General features: G+C 33.1%; 1 protein-coding gene across 9 annotated transcripts in view; it reads left to right on the top strand.

The window, feature by feature from the left end:
* Positions 1-21980, top strand: part of PRKACB (protein kinase cAMP-activated catalytic subunit beta) — a 103151-nt gene that overhangs the window by 61100 nt on the left and 20071 nt on the right. For 5 of the 9 annotated variants that reach the window (XM_036444978.2, XM_036444981.2, XM_036444984.1 and 2 more), the window contains 8 exons: positions 288-311; positions 4989-5050; positions 7209-7337; positions 12703-12801; positions 13695-13777; positions 16061-16187; positions 17335-17430; positions 20932-21054. In XM_036444978.2, the coding sequence (XP_036300871.1) occupies positions 288-311; positions 4989-5050; positions 7209-7337; positions 12703-12801; positions 13695-13777; positions 16061-16187; positions 17335-17430; positions 20932-21054 (743 nt within the window). The remainder of the gene's footprint in view (positions 1-287; positions 312-4988; positions 5051-7208; positions 7338-12702; positions 12802-13694; positions 13778-16060; positions 16188-17334; positions 17431-20931; positions 21055-21980) is intronic. The other 4 variants (XM_036444983.2, XM_036444979.2, XM_036444986.2 and 1 more) reach the window with 1 other exon arrangement.

Here is a 21980-nt window from a genome sequence, read left to right as displayed (position 1 = left end):
CATCATTACTATGAGGAGTTAAAGGTTTTGTTAATAATTTTCAGAAGAATTAGAATGGTATTGATTTGGGCACTAAACAGTAATTATTGATTTTACTTCTTTACCATTTAATTTGAAAATGTCCTATCTGAATGTATTCAGCCAAATAATTGAGTTTCTATGTTATTGTTTTATTTCTGTAAAATAATATTCTGGGGAAATGAATATAGATTATTTCATGCTACTATGTTGTTTTTATGTGTGTCATTTAATCATTGTTTCATTTATTTATTTATTTTTTATACAAGCTTGCTCTTCTCCAGAAGTATCTGGTAGGCAACCAAATACTTTTTAATAATAATATAGTTACCTTTAGAGCTGTTTACATGTTTGTTTATAAGTTGTTGTGCTCCTCTAAAGTTATATTTTTATAAAGCATATTGAGTTAATAAAACATTTTAGTTAATAAAGGAAGTGGTTTATTTAGCTTTATGTTGTTTTATCTATAGAAATGATTTATAGTGAAGTTTTTTAGTGGTATTTTAGAAACAACAAATATAGCACTGTGAAGCAGTGGGAGTTGACAGCATAGCGGAATACAGATTAATGCACACCACTTAAATTAGATAACCTGGGTTAATGAATGGTTTTTGAAAGAATATACTGTTATAAGTTATACATTTTGAGTAAAAAAAAAACAGCTGGCATTTAATTGGGTATTTATCCTAGAAAGTTTATATTCTATTTTGTTCTATTTTCTGTTTGTGTCCCTTCTACTTTTCTGACATCCATTATAAAGTTTAAATAATGCCATGCTTTTATTATAAAGAGGTGTAAAAGATGCCGTTGGCATTTATCTTATTACAAAGAGACCGGAGAACTCAACATCTGGGTGGTTGTAATCTGTATAGTAATTTTTAAACTCTTATTACAAAACACAAATGATCGTCTCTTTTTAAGCTTGGAGAATGGCACACTATAACTAGCAACGTGCTCTTTTTATATAAGTGGTAATGTGATTTATTTAGCACAGAACCCCAAAACAACTAATAAGTTTACTAAGCATAATTAATAAAGCACTCTTATTCATTATATAAGAATATACATGAATGTCATGTATCTGAATATCATGCAATAGAGATTAACAATATTTGAATTTTTAATAAATTTCCTAATGTTTAAAATGAACTTTGTAATATAATTTTTATACTGTGTCCTATGTATAAACATATCCAGAGATATTTTGAGGGTGTGTGTGTTCATGTTCTTGTGGAAACGCATAAAAACTGGCACTTTGTTTCTAGCTGCTTCCTCTCGCGAATGTGGGTAACATTCCTACACACCAACCCTGAGTGACAGAAAGATTCCTTTGGTAGGCTGATTTCTTCAGAACGCAATGTGGTAGACTCTTGCAATAACACAAACTGAAGACAAAATACGTTTATTTGGAAAATAAATATAATTGAAATATACACTTCTGAGAAGAAATTAAGTTAATATGAAGAGAGTCTTCTTATGTTGGTAGTACGGACCTCGTTTGCTACATTATAAATCAGTACGGGGCAAAATGTATTTGCAGAAAGATCCTTCCTGGAGATATTTTCTTCCTAATCATTGTTTGAGGCTTTGTAGCTAGGTACCCATGGTCCTGTAGCTGAGAAGTATTAGAGCCAACATCCTCATTCAGATGCACCAGGCTCCAAAGCTGGTGGCTGCTTCAGGATATCACAATGGCTTAGATGGTAAAATGTAGGCATCTATACTAATAAAAGGATAGTATACTAATTAGACCAGACATCCTTCCAGGCGTCCTTCTGGACAAAGCCATGGTGGCAGGGCCAAGGCAGAGGCCGTTAGGAGCGATCAGGCCATCAGGGAAGAGCAGTAAGGGGTTAGAGGGTATAGGCTTAGCTGAGGGACCTCCCCACCCCCTCTAGTAGATTATATATTAGAAACAAGAAACCCAAAACATTGGGAACGTTTATGCTTTGTAGGGAACTCTGCTGTAGGGTTTGAATTTGGCTGTCTCTTCCACTATGTATTCTCTTAATTAGCTGTCACTACCTTATATCAGTGGATATAAATTCTAAAACTAACCAAAGAAAAAACTAAAAAGAAAAGCATTTAGAAATTTAAATTCATCATCATCTAAAAAAGAATAAAATTCAAGCCAATACATGTGGTTCTGGACTGCTTGTGTGTTAGAGTTGTTCATAATCCTGCGTGTTGTGAAATATTATGTTTGGTGTCTGTATTTATAAGATGTGTAGTTTGGTTTACTGATATTTTTACAAGAGTTAACTATGTTCATCTTTGTGTGTAAATAGTGCACATGTAAACTAGAGATTTTATGTGTTTATATATCCTTATGTGACCAAAGTGCTTCAGAACCAAGTTTTCCTCATGAAACTCTTTAGTGACTTTGTAGTAAGTGCTTATCCTTTACTGTAAAAGGGAATCTGTTTATTGAAATAATTACCCAAATTTAGTATCCTTGATTCATACCCATTCCTGATGACTTTATATAAGATTTTTATGAAAACTATTATTTACTGCCGAAACCGGTTTGGCTCAGTGGATAGAGTGTCAGCCTGTGGAGTGAAGGTTCCCGGGTTCGATTCCGGTCAAGGGCATGTACCTTGGTTGCGGGCACATCCCCAGTAGGGGACATGCAAGAGGCAGCTGATTGATGACTCTCTCATCGATGTTTCTAATTCTCTCTCCCTTCCTCTCTGTAAAAAATCAATAAAATATATATTTTTTAAAAAACTATTATTTGCTTTATGTAGTGCCACTGATCAGTCAACTAAGAATGTGTCAAAGAATTTCCTGAATGTCCTCTTAGTGAATAAAATAAAGTAGCAGCAGAAATTTTTCCTCTAGCTCATTCACCGAGCGAGGAGAAGGAAATTTTCTTTCAGTTTACCATCTTTGGCTAATACCGTTTTGTTTCTCCTTTGACCACTGAGGCTTTCTGAACTCCGGATCCACTTAGCAGTAGGTGACGGAGAAGCTGGAACAGGATGCTAGGGGTTGTTTTCTTACTCTGATTCTCTTCCTTGTCTTCCAATTATCTGCACTCAGGCAGGCATCTGGAGAGTTTGCACTGCAACTTGATGTGCAAGTTCTATAAATAGAAGATAACTGAAAATATTTTTCAAGAAAATAATCAGTTATATTTTGGGAATCACAAGTTGTTTCTTAAAAACTACAGTTGCATTTAGCAATAAATTATGTCCTTTCTTTATTTTATAGCTGTCATTGCCAAGTCAGTGCCATGCGCAGATATGTCTGCTTCATCACCCCTCCGCCCCCCGATCTTACTTATAAAACCAGTTGTAGTTAGTACATTAACTTTTAGAATTAGGTTGACTCCAACAATTCTAAACTCAAAGAAAATGCAGTTTTCCACCCCAAACCCACCCTATCCCCTTAGTGGGGGCGGGTGAGGAATTAGATCAATTTGCATAATTATATTCAATTTGTTTGATTCATTATTTTGGTGGTTGAGATTTTCATACAATGAGAAAATTCTAATTTTAAAACTTATTTTTCTCAAACTTTCTAAAATAGATATTTTGAAAGTGTTTTAACAGCAAAATACAAGTGACAGCTTATATAAACGAGTAAAATAATGTCTGCTCTTGGTACCTGACATCCCATTTTGAAACCTCAGAAGGTTTAGAATGCCAGTAGCCTTTTTGGTTAGTAGCAGTGTTTTGGGAAAGGCACTACATGGGGAGAAGGGGCAATAATAGTGTGTTCCTTAAAGTGCCTCATTTCAATACTACCACCTTATTGGTTTATCTTATTCAAGAAGTTACGAGGCTCTCAATTCTGCCTTTTCCTTATCATTCTCATCACCCACCACTACCATCATCAGCACTGTAGTATATCCGGAATAAATGAGGGTGTGCCACTCTTTGTTCAGTTTGCATAGCCTTTTACTACTTGAACATTATTTAAATACTTTTTTTTCCTGCTATTTTCTTCTTTATTTATAGATTCATGTATCAGAGAAATACTGGAAGCTTTCTGAACAAAAGACTACAATAATTTTTTTTTTTTTTTTTTTTTTTTTTTTTTTGTATAGTCAGGTTTTGCTTGCATACCTAACTAGGAACAAGAATGCATATCGTTTATGCCTTTTTACCTCTCTGGAATTTTTTTTTCTTCTATTATTTCTTTTTAAACACAGGAAGTTGGTTGCAAACAGAAATCATTGCTAGTAACTTTGTGGAAAGACAATGAAAACGAGTATTCTTTTTAAATTACTTATCGTTTAACAAATCTAAAACTTCAAACCACAGCTCTATAAAATAATGTGGCTATCAACCACTACATAAGCATCTGGTTTTGGAATGCTTTACTTCATGTACATTTGAAATTAGTCGTTCAGACATTTAGTTTTGCTCCAAAGTTAGAATGAGATTTTTAAGCTACAATATTTGGGTTTTTCTGGTTGTTTGTGGTGGCTTGTTCTGTTCTGTTTTAAGTCTTTGTGGATATTCTTTATGTGTTAGTCTGTGGTAGAGAAAAAACTGATAATAATATAAATTCCAATACCTGAAAATAGCCCTTTGTCAAAATCGATTACATTTGAAACTCGACAAATTAACAAGTTTCAATTCTCCAGATGTTTTTAGTTCTGAAACATAAAGACTTTTAAACTATCACAACTGGTTTATTTACCAGTATTTTGTTCTAGATTATCCTAACCTTTTTACATTACTTCCTGGTATATCTTCAGGAATAGGATTTTCATTATTAGATTTGAAATTATCAAAGTGATCTCCATAAAGGAAGATATTAGAGATTTTTAGAAATTTGAGAAAAATATTTGTTTCCTATTTAAATAAACGGAATAGCTCTCTAGTATATCATGTTGTAAATACACGTTTTATGGTGATCATAGATGATGTGTGTGTTTTTAAAGCACGAATATTTCTATGTAATACGAAAGTTGTTACAAGACAAATTTTTTAAAATATTTTTCTATTTTTCTTTAGTGAAAGAGTTTCTAGCCAAAGCCAAAGAAGACTTTTTAAAGAAGTGGGAAAATCCTGCTCAGGTAAGGAATATTTCCATGTATGTATGATTTAAAAATTCTCTATTAATAAAATCACGATTCTTGCCTAAGTAATTTACTGCTTCCAGAAATCTTAATTTACATGTAGCATTAATAAATGTAGGGTTAACATGGGAATTTTTGCCATAATATTGTTTTGATTTATTAATAATTTTATGTATACTTAAATTGGAGAAGGAACTAATTTCTAGTATAATACCTGATTATAAATTTTGAAACTAATTTCAAGCTACTACAAACTCTTGATATTTTCAAATATAGTAATTTGATTTATGCTTCTGCTAGCATATTTATTATTTTTATTAATTACAAAAGTAGGGATCCTATTTTACAGTTTCAAATTCTTAATCCCAAACATTTGACTGTTGATAACATATCAAACACAGGGATTCTTTCATGAACATTTTGATGAAGTAAATTTTATATAATTTAAGTACTTTAGATTTTAACTGAGATCTAAACATTTTATATAAAAAGTCATCTATACTTATAAAAAATATCTTTTTGTAGATATAGAATAAGTAATGAATTTTAATAGTAGATTAAATTTTGAAAACCTTTATCCTAGCACAAAAAAAATCTTTTCAAGTATTTTTTGATAAAAATATATTTAATATTAAATAAATGTGATGTTTTATGAAGATGCCATCATTATCAAGATTTAGAGCATGACCCATAATTTAAATGTATAAAAATTAGACATTATCTAACATGAAACATTAAGGAAGTGAATAAGATGGCATTTTTATATAGAAAGCAATGACTAGCAAAAAAAATATGTTCTGTGGTCTATTAATGAAGTCTATTTTCATTGTTTAGTTGGGAACTAATATTAAACATTTTAATCCATCTATATTGATAAAACAAAACATTAAATATCTATAATAATAATAATAATAAAAGCATAATATGCTAATTAGACCGGACAGCCGAACAACCTTCCAGAAGTCCTTCTGGCCTACCTTCCAGACAAAGCTAGGTTGCGAGGGCCAACCCCCTTGCATGAATTTTGTGCGCAGGCCTCTTGTTAATTCATAAATTTAAGTAATTCAATCAGAATTAGAAGGATGTATTCTTTGCATTGACATGGAATCTCATGGCAATTTAAAATCATTATAAATCTGAAATGAAAATAAGGTTTCCAATGGAGATTAAATCCAGCTACAATGGATTCACTTGCTTATGCAAGAATCTTATTTCATCTCAACTTTCTCAAGCTCAACACTAGACAGGCTGAAAATAATTTTTCTAAAAATTTGATGGAGATCTTTGTAACGAAAACCTATTAAAAATGGATCAGCAATTACTATTTATTGCTATTTAGCACATAATTTGTTCCTAGTAATTTTCATTTTGTTGTGACAGCAACAAATTCAATAGATTGATGCTTCCAATTCTTTGCTTCTATGCTATGTTCAAAGCCAAACAAAGATGTGTGCTTATAACAAAGCATCCATTCAAGGAAAAAAAGAGGCTGATTGTTGTTCTGGGACTCTGACTCTTGGTTATCTTTGTGGGCATGAGGAACTCTTCTTTCCTATTGTTACTGTTTTAGGTAATACTGGGTCATTATAACATGAGAGAGAAAGCTATTAGAATCTCTCATGCTGTTATTCTCTAGTTCTATAAGCTCCTGTAAAGACAGAAATTAAGTTATAATGGTGCTTTCTTTAGAGGTAACTCTAGTGAAAGGACGCTGATCCCTCAGCTTATCTGGTCCTTGCAGTTATTTGCAAGTGCAACTAAGACTGTGGCTTTCATGATTGTCTTGGTCAGTGCACCTCTGGTCAGTTTGTAATTACTAAAATATGAAACTAATTTGTTAGAAGTCCACTACTAATAATATATATCGGGATATAGCCTTTAATATTTCAGCTGAAGCTCTTATTTCCTCCCATTACTATTATGCTTTGTTTTGCAATATAATTCTCAAATATTAAATCCTTTTCTTTTTTTTTTATTCAAAGGGAAAAATAGAACCAATAACTTGGAATTTCAAGAGCCTTTCATATTATTTTTAAATGGATGGTTAATAAATTAAATTATCGATTTTGATTATCACTAAATTCATTGTTGTTGCCATAGTATTCTTAGGAGAATTTCTAAATTCAGAGCTTGTTTTATTTTTATGCATATGTAGAATAATGCCGGTCTGGACGATTTTGAAAGGAAAAAAACCCTGGGAACAGGTTCCTTTGGAAGAGTCATGCTGGTGAAACACAAAGCCACTGAGCAGTATTATGCCATGAAGATCTTAGACAAGCAGAAGGTTAGTGTTTTTGTTGTCATTTACTTGAAGGGTAAACTTCAGTTTTATCGGCTACATTATTAAATAGATGCAATATAATGACTTAAATGTTGACACCTTCAAAGAATATTATTGTTGCATTTAATTGTCATTCTTATTATGACTGTATGATACCGTAGTTATAGTTTTAGTATATAGGAGAGCATTATTTCAATAATTATTTATACATAATAGGTGTGTGTATGTTTACTAACAAAATATTGAATTTAACATGTTAAGAACAGGCTTCTCTACTATATTCCGCCTTGTGGAAAAATACAGGAAAAAAATTATTTGATCCTTAGATTGAAGTAACAGAAATTTAATCATTTTATTTTATGACATTTTAATTGACAGTAGAAGCCCTCTTATTTAAGATGATTGAGTTTGCTTAATTAAAAATATAAATTAAAGCAGTAAAAACTTGAAAACCTACATACTATTAAAAATCATATCATTATAATGGTAAGATCTGTACACATATAATACCTTAATAAAAAAAAATGGAAAAAATAAAAAGTTAATTAATTTAAAAAAAATTTTTTAAATCAGATCATTATACACTTGAAACTAATATAATGTTATGTCAATTATATCTCAGTTAAAAATTAAAAGTAATTTTTAAGTGTTTATCACATATTGGGGTATATATATATATATATATATATATATATATATAATCAGGATACCTGAATTTTTCATGCTTTAAATATTAAGCTTCTATTTTCTTAGTAATCACATTTTGGCTTACTGGAATATATAGATAAGAAAAATTTCTAGTAGCTTTATTTTTAAAAAATAAAAAACAATAGTTGAAATTAATGTTAATAATAGATTCTGTTTAGTCCAATGTATCCACAACATTCTCACTGCAATATGTGATTAATATAAAAATTACTGAAATATTTTAAACATACCAGTCTTCAAAATCTGGTATATATTTTACATTTACTCTCCAATCAGGTCACCACATTTTCAGTGTTAAAAATCCACATCTCTAAAACAAACAAAAAAGCTAACCTCTAACATGAAAGCAGTAATGGCTTATTAAATCTCTCTAAAATTAAATACACCCCCCCTACACACACATGCAGAATTATGCATCTTTGTCTGTTGCCCTCTCACATAATTTTTCTAACCATGCTTCTTGGAAAAATAGTTTAATCACTATCCCTAACTCACTTCCTATTAATTCTTTAACTCACAATGATTTAGCTGCCTCCTTATTTATCTCTTACCTCTTGCTACTTCACTAAAATGTCTCTGCCATGGGTCAACCAATCCAGTGACCTAATCGATAGTCCAATGGACTCTTTTTGCTTCTCTTATGTGACATTTTTAGAATCTACAACCATGTTGACCACTCCCTTAAAACTGTCTTGACCTTGGATTTCTGGATCCCCATTCTTGTCTAATTATGCTCCTGCCTCTTGGACATCTTTTTTTTTTTTTTTTTTTAATTTGCCTTTTTCTGTTTATTTTTTTTCCTTCTGTCTACCAATCTCTAGATGATTCCTTTTTGTGTGTGTAGGTGTGTTCTGTGCACTCGCCCAGTACATTCTCATCCAAGCTTTCAGCTCATCCTTGGGCCCTGTGCTCTAACTTGTACAATCCGGGCACGGAACTCCTAGAGAGCAGCGCGTGCTTCCCCTAGTTTCCTGGATGACATATTTGGGTCTCAGAGAGGGCACGTGATTTGTACGCTTGTGTTGGTAGCACAACAACAACAACGAAATGCTTCGAATTTGTATTCTTATGAAATCCGTCATTAAAATGTTCTTATCTGTACAGCTTCTAATATTTTGTTACCTTCCTTAAAGAATTAACAAAGATGTGCTTTTAGTCCTAAAATATTAAAAGGATTACAAAACATATTTTTTTACACTTTAAAATATTTTGTACGACAGTGACTTGCTAAGTGAGTTACTGAGAAGGCTGCCTTGGGAATAAATCGTGGTAAAAGAGCATTTCCCGGAGGAGCAGCTGCCATTTGAAGTCATTTCCCTGCAGCAGCGATTTTCAGCCTGTGTGCAGGCCGCAAGTATTTTTAAGACTTGCAGTGCCTGCCTCTGTAGTCAGGGGCGCTGGCCTCTTTTCCCTTAGATCGTCAAATAAAATAATGATCACAGCCAACACAACAATAGCTGTCCAGTGTGAATGATTCAAAAAATTATACATTTTTCGTCAAGTTGGCAAAAAATGTGTTTTAGTGTGCCGCAGAACTTTGGTGATTAGATTGTGTGTGCCATGAGAGGTTGAAAATCGTTGCTGTATGGCCTTGTTCTGGATCTATTCAGAAGCACAACAAAGACTTCATATTCTGATTTTTTTTCCCAAATTTATTTAATTTGCTAAAACTAAGTAACAAAGTAACATTCTGCAATAACCTTTCTGTCTCTAAAGTCTGAGGTCTTTCAGTTAATCCTTTGTGGCTTCTCCTATCTTAGGGTGTGTGAGGGGAGGGGAATAAATCAGCACAGAAATTAACCAGTTAGCTGCCTCTCATCCGAAACGGAAACCATCCCCATGTCTTCCATATGCGCTGGAATATTTACGAACCCAAGTTACCATAATGTTCTTTATAAACCCAGAGATGTCACTCACAAGTCTGATTTTAAAATTTGAGCGACCAGAGTTGATATCTGAGGTTTTCAGCTGTAGACATGCGTGGCGTGTGGGGAAGGTCTACCACTTCCGTCTGTAGACACTCAGACACTCAGTGGTAGATTAAGGAAATCCCGTTTCTCTATTCCATATCATGTGTCAAGCATTACAAGTCATTTTACATTTGTTATATCAGTGACTCTTCACAACATTGTGTGACATTCATCTCGCCTTCAAGCCAAGAACCTCTCTCAGTAATCTTTTCCAAGTCAAACAGCTAATGAGAGCACCAAGAAGCTGACCGGGGCTTGTCTGATTTCTATTCTTACACTCCATGCTGATTTTTCCTTTCAAGTGTATTCGTTATCCCTGAAATCTTTTCTGACACCACCTACTTGCTCCCTCACTGATATTAACGGGACTTTCACAATAACATCTTAATTTCCACAGTATCAGTTTTCACCTTCTACTAATTTACCTTCTTCATTGTCAACCAGTTTTCCGTATCGTATCATATCATCTCACTCAGAAGGCTTCCAGGTGTTTATTAAATGAAGTCAGAACTCTGCAGCCTTTATAATTTTCTCCCTAACTCCGCGCCAGTCTTACTTTTCACTATTCCCCTACATGTCCCCTCTCGTCTACTCTGATGGAAACTGGACCCACAGAAGTATATGGTGCTGAGCTGGGTCAGGTAGGGGAGTATGTGATGATATATGACCTCTCTTCCTTATTAAAAACTCCTCAAGTGCTTGGCTAAAAAAGAAATTGCTGACAATCATTTTTAAATGCTTTTAAATATATGTATTTAAACCTCAAGAAATATTAGGAAGTAAACATGATCTATAAATTTTGAAATAAAACATGGACAAAACCCCTAGGGGTACTTGTTAACTTTTTTTCTGCCTTTTAGGGATACCTTGTTACCAAAGTTTGAGAGGTACTGTCCTAAGCTCTAGCCCAATGGACTAGCACTCAGACTTACTCACCTTTGTATATTTTCCCCTCTGAACACTATACATCACTCTCATTTGGCCGTTGTACTGTATTGTTATTCACATATTCATGCATCGTATTTCTGGACAGATTTTATGCAACATGAAGGCAAACACTCGCTCGTCTTTGTGTCTATTTAATTGTTATTTCCCATATCTGCACAGTTGACTTAGGGCTGTCACGCAGAAAGCCTCTCTTTTGCAGATTTTATTACCTATATTATAAGGTAACACATTTCTGTGCCTAACAAAAAACCTACTATATCGTAATATACAAAAGTAAACACTGTGGTACACTCAGACAATGGAGTATTGTTCAGCGCTAAAAGGAAATGAACTGTCAAGCCATGAAAAGACATGGAGGAAACCTAAATGTGTATAATTCAGTGAAAGGAGCCAATCTGAAAGACTACAGACTGTATGATTCTAACTATATGATTGTTTGGAAAAGGCAAAACTGTGGAGACAATCAGAAGATCAGTGTTGCCAGGGGTCAGTGGGGAGGGAAGGGTGAATAGGTGGTGTGCAGAGGGTTTTTAGGGCAGTGAAACTACTGTGTAGGACACTATAATTGTGGGTGCCTGTCATTACACATTGTCCAAATCCATAGACGTAGAATACCAAGAGTGTAAATATGCATCAGTGTAGGTTCACTGAGGGTAATAGGTTTACCATTCCGGTGGGGAAGGTTGATCTTGGGAGGCTATGCATGTGTGGAGGAAGGTGGTATATGGAAAGTCTCTGTACCTCCACTCAGTTCTACTGTGAACCTGAAACTGCAAAAAAAAAAAAAAAAAAAAAAAAAAATATATATATATATATATATATATATATATATATGTAATATATAGTTTATCATGGTAAGAATGGACTAATGGGTTCTGTAACTAGTTAGAATGTTGACAGTGGTGATCTAACCACTTCATGTTACAGATTTTTAAAAACCCTGATATTCTAAGAATTAAAATAGCATTTCCAAAGTCACAACAACTGGTTGAATAAGAAGACCTAGATTAGAATACAAATCTTCTGACTTGTAGTTATTTTTATACTATAATTGTGTATACTAATTACTGGGTGATATCTTTAATTGCCTTTCTTATCCATGTTCAACTTCTTGAATTCTATGATTAGCCCACATAAGTCTCTATCATACATGACTTACGCACATGCAAAATAGTTATTTCTATCTCTCTAAAGATACATTTTCTTAAGTTAAAAATAGAATCACATGTAGGAAAAACAAGTCTTCTTGATGTTAGGATTAGTTGCTGTCCTCTGCTATGTACATGATTGAGTAGACAACCCAGAGAAATCTTGAGTAACCCTAAATTATCTATTTGCTATAAAGACATAGTCTTTCTTTTTTTTCTTTTTCTTTTTTTTTCTTTTTGCCAATATTTAGTGTGTATCCTCTTTTGTAGCTGTGCAAAATTGAATTTTCAGGACTTGTTCTTGTATTTATTCAGGTATTATAATTTTAATTCTTCTTAGCTCTTGCTTCTTTACTGAAAATCATAGTTTGCCATTTTAAGACCAAGTTTTAAATCTTCTGTAAGGTTTTTTTTTCATTTGAATCTAATTATCCTCATTGGTAGTTATTACTACCCTCCTTGTCCAACTCTAGCGATTTTGTTTTATCCAAGTTCATTAGTTATGAAAAACATTTATTTCACTTTCTTTTTATAAAATTATAGTAACTGAAATTTCATTTAAATGCATCTAACATGTTTAACTCTCAATTACAGGTTGTTAAACTGAAGCAAATAGAGCATACTTTGAATGAGAAAAGAATATTACAGGCAGTAAATTTTCCTTTTCTTGTTCGACTGGAGTATTCTTTTAAGGTAAATTTTATTAATATCCAAATAAAATATTTTCACCTCATAATTTTAAAAAATATAAAGCTATACTAGGATTCTAAACCAGGCAATAAACATGGAGATTATTTTTTTTTTTAAAGATTTTGGTTCTCCTTGGGGAATTTATTAAGGAAAATGTATAATTTTTCATGAGACTGTATTATAAAATAAAAATTTCAATTTACCAAAATCCATAGTGATATTTAGCAAGGCAAATCAGCACAACTACATGTCTGCTTTTTCTCCAGAGCCTTTTCTGCCACAATCTCACTATCTACTTTCACTTAGTAATTTGTGCACTAGTCTTTTCACTCATACGAGTTAGAGCAGACTTTGACCCTCCGCTCAAATGTCTCATAGATTTTCAAAAGATTTATTAAGTTGGCAGCTTTTCACCTGTCACCTCTCTGCAGCATTGATTCATATGAAGCGTTTTAATCTTTTCTTTTTCCTCCTTTATTTTTAAATAAAATAAAGACCTGTGAATTCCTGATGATGTTAAAAATTCTTAATTTCTCTGACCTAATGTAGTACATAAAATGTAAATGTTCTTACTAACTTTTGCAAATTATTTTTTAACCTTGTTATTCCTTTGCATACCCTATAACATTAAGTTATTACTTCACTGTTTAATTATTTAAAAGTTAACTATTCCCTTCAAGAGCAAGAACAGCAAAAACTCCAGAATAAATTGTAGAAGAATACTAGGGGGGAAACATGAGTGTCCCAATGTAGAAAAGTTAGAGCATTTTTTATTTAATCTTTAGTTCCCAATGTTAGTAATCTACCAGGTGGATTTTTAAATTTGCCTTTTTCTAATTGAACATGCTGCTACTTTAAAATATTTTGATTTATTTATCCTTCCTGTTTGTGTATAGGATAATTCTAATTTATATATGGTTATGGAATATGTCCCTGGGGGTGAAATGTTTTCACATCTAAGAAGAATTGGAAGGTTCAGGTAACTAATACTTTACTCTCCTTAAATCTTGCTGTGTGTGTGTTTTAAAAAAAACAAAACAATTTTAAGTGATGGTTAATGTAAAAATTTATTTCATTTAATTTAGTAATATTTTATCTGTATGAATAATTACATGGAAACATTAATAAAAGGCCACATAATGACTTTTAAAAATCAAAGCACTATGATACCAATGTAAATATTCTACCATTAGTAAGTATTGTTTGAAATCTATTATTAGAATTTCCAGAAATTTAAAAATTAATTGAATTTAAACATATCGGTATTTATTGAACAAATATTACACAATTCTAGAGAAGAGGTTTGTATAAGGATAAAGATAAAAAGGAAATATATATCAATAGAAAAGATGATAATGATATCATAATGATGAAATTATGAGAGTTAGTTTTGCACAAATTCAGTTCTCCTTAATGCTGTTACTATGTTAAGGTTTAAAAATACATATATAACATATATATACTGTACCTCATTAGGTTATTATAAATAAAAGCTACACAGTTATTAAAATAGGTTATAGGTTGTTATCTTTACTGGGTGTAGTAGTTTGTAAGCTTCTACTGTTCCTTAATAATCACTAATAGAATGATGCTGAAACCAAGAATAAGTCCAGCTTGTTTCAGTACATTATATAATGGTGTTACTAACATGTTAGTGTGAGTTCAAACAGGACTCATGATGGTAATTAGATTCATAAAAACATGATGATAGACTTAGATTTTCATTCCTTGTCATACAACATATGATGTCAGTTGTGACAGTATTGATGAAATGGGACTGAAATTGGAAGGGTGTTATAAAGTACTAGAGGCCCAGTGCATGAAAATTCGTGCACTGGAGGGGGGCGGTCCCTCAGCCCAGCCTGCCCCCTCTCACAATCCAGGAGCCTCCAGGGGTGGGAGGCGACTCGGCGATCAGGGGAAGGCAACACCCCATCACATCTCTACTGCTGCCACTGCCAGCGGCGGAAGGCTCTGGTTACCTGCACCTCGGGCTGGTCCCGAGTGGCTGGGGGGCTAAGGAGACTGGGGGACTCCAGAGGCAATCACCCCAGCGGGACTGAGGGAACTGGGTGCCGCCATCTGTTTGCTGTGGGCACTGCCATTTTTGAGGGTGGGGCAGTCAATTAGCATTTTCCCTCCTTATTGGCTGTGGGTGCCACCATCTTTTGTAACAGCGTGAGGGTCAATTTGCATATTCCCTCTTTATTAGATAGGATTGCCCCCAAAATGTATTTTTCTTTACATATTTACTCATTCAACAAATATTTAATGAGCATCTGAAGTGTATGAGGCTAGTACCTAGGAAATATAGTGAGTGACAAGCAAAAAGAGCAGCATATGTAATCCTTTTTTGAAATCAATCTATATTTCTGGTCCTACTAGATCAAATTCAGGCCAGTGGTCTTGAGGGAAATTCTATTCCTAGTTAAGGTTATTCATTGAGGACACAAGTCTGAAAGTCATTGCAATTTCTCAGGCAGATTAGCAGAATTCAGTGTATACATTAGGTGATGAAATAGAAACTCAGACTAAAAAGTCAGTGTATCTTTTTGAAATACTCAGAATGTGGCATCAAAGTCACATTGATCTATCAGTTGATCTCATCTATGTCTGTAAGAATTATACATATTTACACAAATATGCAGTTTATCCCTATGTTTATGTGTCTGTGGAAACATGCATAGAAGATGGGAAATTTGACTCCAGGATTGTTTCTATGGTTTCTGAATGGGATTATGGACGTCTTGATTTTCATCGACATTATATTTTTTCTATAATGAGCATATATCATTTTGTAATAAGAACAGACTAGGTAAAAATGGCATTAATCAGCAGATGATTTCAAGTAAAGAACTCTTCTATGTAGTAATAAACATTGAAATGTGTCAGAAACGTAAATAGAACCTATCAACAGTAGCGATGACTGTGACAGACAATCTAACTGGCACATTTGCTTTTCAATCATCCTTAAGGTCAGACATAATTACAAAAGTATCAATATCATCTACTATAGCCAATAGTAATTTAACATATGATGACAATTTGAAAGTTGTATTTTTCTTACTAATCATATCGAAGCATTATTTGAAGATAATTTAGAGATTTACTAAATATTTGGAAGTTAACAAGATTATTTACATAGTTTTAAAAAATACATTTTACTCCCAAAATACCTCAACTCTATTAATTTTTTGTATAATCTACTGATTACTATGTGTTAACTTATTTTACAGAAATCCATTGTTTTGTTTCTTTGCAGTGAACCCCATGCCCGGTTCTATGCAGCTCAGATAGTGCTAACATTTGAGTATCTCCACTCACTAGACCTCATCTACCGAGATCTAAAACCTGAAAATCTCCTAATTGACCACCAAGGTTATATCCAGGTATGAACTGAACATACTATATATATAATGTATTTGAGATAATACTAGCTAACAGGTTGTACGTATTTGACAACTACCAATTTTGGAAATGTTTTTTTCTTTGAGAAGACAATTACTTTTCCCCAATAGCCTAAATGGAACTTATGGTTCCAGTGCTATTAGAACAAAATGTCTCCTTCAGGATAGACCCTGTTTATATCTCCTGTGATCTGTGGTTGTGAACTGAGCACAGGCTCCTGCATCAAGAATTGGCAATAGCTAAATTTGTGAGCACTCATTTAGTGCCACGTGTTATTCCAAATGTTTTTATGTATCATCTCTCTATTTTTATTTTTTAGAAAACCATGGTTTTTTTGTGTTTTATTTTATTTTGTTTGTGTGTGTGTGTGTGTGTGTGTGTGTTTTCATTGAGTTTTAGAGATAGAAGAAGGGAAAGGGATAGAGAAAGAGAAACATTGATGAGAGAACATCATCATCGATCCTCTGCCTCCTACTGGGAATTGAGCCCCCAACCCAGGCATGTGCCCTAACTGGAAACAAACCATGACCTCTTGGCTCAGTGCTCAACCACTGAGCCACACCAGCAGGGCTCTGTCATCTCTTTTAATCCTGATAATGCCATGAAGTGGAAATACTGTTGTTATCCTCATTTTAAGGCTGATGACACTAAGGCAGAGCAGGTAGAGTCAGAATTGAATCCAATCTGTCCCCAGCGTCCATGCTTTTTACACTACAATGCAGCTGCCAAATCTGGACTGGTGACAGTGTTTTCTTTTCATTCCTGCTATCGATGGAGTGGGAGCATCCCTTTTTACACACTTACCAGACCTCCCCACTGATGCTGCTGCACTTCGGATGAGATCATTAATGACTAAGGACATATTGGATTTTAAGGGACACTTCTAACACTTTCATTAAGACTTTTGTTGTTGTCATTTGCTCCTTGGTTAGAGATGGGAAATGTTACTCAGCATTGGATTGTTTCAACTATATTCACCAAGTAGTGGTCCACATGGATTAGTCTCAATTCCATTTAATTAATTTGTTTTACCTGGTTCTATTTTTCACCCTGATTTTAAACTTAAAATAAATACTTTTATTGTGAAATAATAATGTTCACCGTTTTTTGTTTTTTTTTCTCCCATAGGTCACAGACTTTGGTTTTGCCAAAAGAGTTAAAGGCAGAACCTGGACATTGTGTGGCACTCCGGAATACTTGGCTCCAGAAATAATCCTCAGCAAGGTATACTTACACTGTCATTACATAAGAAGTAGAGATAGAAGGCATGCATCAGTATGGACTGTTATGAAAACAGTTTATTAACCTAATCTTACATTTTTATTTAATCTAAATTATAAATTTAAACCTATTTGTGCATAATTACTAAAAAAATAGAGTCTAACACTAATCCCATAAACTATCCATTTTAACGCTGAACCTAATAGAAACGGTGTTAATAAATCTGACCTCTAGATCCATGTGTTGAAGCTGGAAGCATAGCTTTTTCATAATCATTCCCAGTCACAGGAGAGCAATAACAAGAGGCTAATCTAAAGATGATATGTGCTATTCATCAGTTCTTTGTTTCAACTTTACCATTTACATGAAAGAAATGTATGTTTATTGTTTTTTTAATTTTAGTTTAAACATAGAAATATCACAGCAATTGAGCCGAAACCAGTATGGCTCAGTGGTAGAGCATTGGTCTGCAGACTGAAGGGTCCAGGGTTCGATTCCGATCAAGGGCACGTACATTGGTTGCAGGCACATCCCCAGTAGGGAGTGTGCAAGAGGCAGCTGGTCGGTGTTTCTCTCTCATCGACGTTTCTAGCTCTCTATCCCTCTCCCTTCCTCTCTGTAAAAAATCAATAAAATATATTTTTTTAAAAGAAAAGAAATATCACAGCAATTGAATAATTACAGTCTTATTGAAGACAGTTCTACTTTTCCAAACAGTGAAAATGTGGTGAGAGAAACGTGTACTCATATCTGAGAGAACGGTTTAACTTCTCTTTTCCACTGCCTTTTGGTGGAGAAAGCTAGAAAAGAGAAATTAACAATAACTGGGCACAAATAGGAACAAGGAAAGAGGAAGGGATAAGCCGCATACCTCAGTATTTAGAAACTGAATACCTACCCCAGAGTAATTGAAAATGGCTAACCTACAGAAGTGTTAGAATAGAAAAGATTTACTTAAAGTATTACAAATATCTCCCTCCTCCCTGCTTTGACATCTTGTACCCCCACCTCAGGCCTACGGCGCTCTTATCTGTGTCCATTGGTTAGGCATAGATCCATCTTTCACACCTGAAATCTTCCAGTGTTTAGTCTTTTATAATCAAAATATCATTGCTATTAACACATTTCTTTTTTAACTATACTTAACAAATACAGAGTATGACAAGAGTAGGTTTACAGTTGTTCATATGGAAAATAGCATAAGTAATAAATAATAATACAGGAATAAACTTTGTTTCATGTACTCACAACTGTAAATCTACTTTTGCCCCACCCTATAATATGATGACAGAATAAGTGCAAAACTTTTAAAATGTACATGTATTATAAAACTAATAGATGTTCACTGTACAAAATTTAGAAAATACAGAAAAATATAAAGAAACAATAAAAAGAAACTATAATCTCGCCACTCAGAGGCAACCTTTAAAAACACTTTTACATAATTTATATGCATGTTATCATAGTTGAGATATAGTGAATGTACAGTTTTGTATTCAGTTTTTTTTCACTTGAATGATAACAAGTATGCAAACATCATTCTAATGGCTCATTTTGAAATAACCATGAAATATTTCACCATTCTTCTATCATTAAATATTTAAGTTGTTTCCTTTGGTCTTTGCGTATAAGTTTTTTCTGCATTTTAAATTATTTTCTTAGGATATCCCTAAGCCTCTTGATACACATTGCCAAAGTGCTTTCCAAAAAGATGGTAACATTTTATACTCCTGCCAGCCGTATATGAGAGTGCCTATTGCACCACACTCTCTTCAGCATTGCATATTCTTATTTTTTTAAATCATTACTAATTTAATAGGCTTATTATTTAAAATAATAAAATAAATATTATTTTAAGTCTCATGTTTTTATTAGATGTGTTTTAATACTTATACCCATTTGGTATTTCTTTGTGTGTGTATGAATTATTATTTCATGTCCTTAGCCCATTTATTTATTATAATTTAGTTTTTCTTATTGATTTGTTTTCATTCTTTATATCTAGGGCATTAAGACAGCTGGCACATTTATTATGAACATTAGCACACAATCTACAAAATAGAAATAAAGTTTAGTAAAAGGATCTGGTTCAACATTGCATACTTTCATTGTAATAAAAATATTGTAATAAATGACAGCATTAGTGAGTTAAGTGAGTTAAGCAAAGTTCATGCCTATTTCCATTAGCAAAACAAAGTGCTATTCCTATTATACTAGTTTCTCCCTTTAAAAAAAAAAAAAACATGCAGAAGCAGAACAAAAATGAAAAGAAAATCTCTACTTATAGTATCATATTTTAGCTCATAATTTGAAAACTAAATAGTTTGGAAAGCTAAATTTTTGAGAAAAGGTTGAAATGGGGGAATGGAGAAGAGGATACACTTAACCAAAGATCTGGCAAGAACTCAGCTCATTCCTCTCCATGATTCGGTTATCTATAATAATCTATAATAATAAAAGCATAACATGCTAATTAGACCAGATGTCCTTCCTGATATTCTTCCGACAGCCTTCCAGATGAAGCTGGGGCTGTGAGGGCGGAGGCCAAGGCAGCCGAGGCAGTAGCTGAGGCCAACCCCCTTCCACAAATTTTGTGCATCGGGCCTGTAGTTCTTTCATAATCTTTTGTGCCAATCGACACTGATCATTGTTGATTGATAACAAACTTTATGTAAACATGCTAATATTTGAACTTCTTAAATACTTCTATATCTTAATTTTAGTAAATTTAAACTGGATAAACAGCCCATGTAAAAATAACCTTAGCATTGTACATTTCACTCACAGCGCCTTTCAGGACATGTGCTGTGCACATTTGACGCACTTTTTCTACACGTCGTTTCCTTTCATTAGATACCGTCAGTCCTCGTAATACCTTTTCTATATATCTTTTAGAGATGAGAAGCAATACAGTCGATAAAGTATATTTAAACTTTTACATTTAGTGGGTTCCACATTAACTGTTTAGCTATCATAAGATCTTGTAAAGTTGATAGGACTTTGCTTTGTATACTGACCCTCCTAAAATCCAAAGATAAAGCATATTCTGAAGTCAACTCCATTACTAATTATGAAATGCAATATCTACTATTTCGCTTCAAAACTTTTGACATTCCTAGCATTCTCTAGAAAACCTGGTACAAAAGACCATAGGCATAAATGGACTTCAAGGGATAATTTTGTACTACTCCCCTTCTGTTGTTCAGCAACAATTATAAAGGATCACAGTTGAATAGGGAATATTTTATTGTCTGAAATATTCTTAATGATTTTAGAAAGAAAACTTAATAATATTTTCTAATATCCAATTTCAATATTTAGAAAGTTTCCCATATTTAATTTAAACCTGACCTAATAAGTTTTGTTCATTTTTTTTTTTATTCTATCCTGAATAACTTAGTAACTGCTTTTGAAGGTAATGCTTGAAGGTCATTTTGAAGTCATCAATGGCTTCATTCTCTGTGGAGTGAATACTAATTGACATTTGGTGTTGGTTTCTTTTAGGGCTACAATAAGGCAGTGGATTGGTGGGCATTAGGGGTGTTAATCTATGAAATGGCAGCTGGCTACCCCCCATTCTTTGCAGACCAACCAATTCAGATTTATGAAAAGATTGTTTCTGGAAAGGTAAGAAATACATTTTATTATTCCTCTGTTATTATTTCTGTACATGAATTTTAAGGTTTATAGATTGAAGCCATTTGTTATCATCATTATTATCCTAAATTCAAAAAATATGGAAATGTCCAGAGTTACTGCCTTTGTATCTAGCACTCATTAAAGATGATAGCATAAATGTTAAATTATCAATGTTTCTTAAGAAAAAAAGGCATTTTGATAACTACATTAGCAAAACAATAAAACGTTTTCCAGTTTTAGTATTTCTATCACTTGTAAAACACAGCCTCATAGCCCTAATTCTGAGTATTCCTTCAAATAAATAAAAATTGTTAGTCATTTCATGTAGATGTCTCCTTGTAGAGAAGTTTTAGGGGCTTTTTTAAAAAATATGCTTTTTCAGGAAAGACTTCTTGTTTGAAATATGTCATACACCACAAAATTGAGAGTAAATATAAAATAGATATCTTTAACATAGAAATTATGTAAACAATTGTTCACATTCATTGTGATTATAATTGTCAGTTATCTTAGCAAAAATGGAAATAACTAATTTTTCTTGACCATGAGCAGATTTACTATGACAGTATTGTAATTTTGTCATTACCCCATAAACCTTCTTTATTTTACATTTATAATCCCTAGTTTTGTTTCCAAAGTATTGGTTTAGAGTTAGTCATTTGCTCTTGCCTTGGCTCATACCACAGGTCTTTTTAAAAAATATTACAATTTTAATAAAGATGAGCCTGATTCTTTCTATTATACAGCAAAGAAAGAGTAACTTTTAAAATCCTCAGAAGAAGGCCTTCCATGTTTATGATAAAGTTTATGGAAAGGGATTCTTTTGCTATTTTTACACAAGGTATGTTCTTTTTTTTGGGGGGGGGGGGATTTTTTGTTTGTTTGTTTGTTTTTTAGATTACGTAGCCCCATTT

This window comes from Pipistrellus kuhlii, unplaced genomic scaffold (genome assembly GCF_014108245.1).
Source record: "Pipistrellus kuhlii isolate mPipKuh1 unplaced genomic scaffold, mPipKuh1.p scaffold_m20_p_2, whole genome shotgun sequence".
NCBI classification, from domain to species: Eukaryota; Metazoa; Chordata; class Mammalia; order Chiroptera; family Vespertilionidae; genus Pipistrellus; species Pipistrellus kuhlii.
The sequence above is the reverse complement of the archived record's forward strand: the minus strand, read 5'-3'. Positions and strand labels throughout refer to the sequence as shown.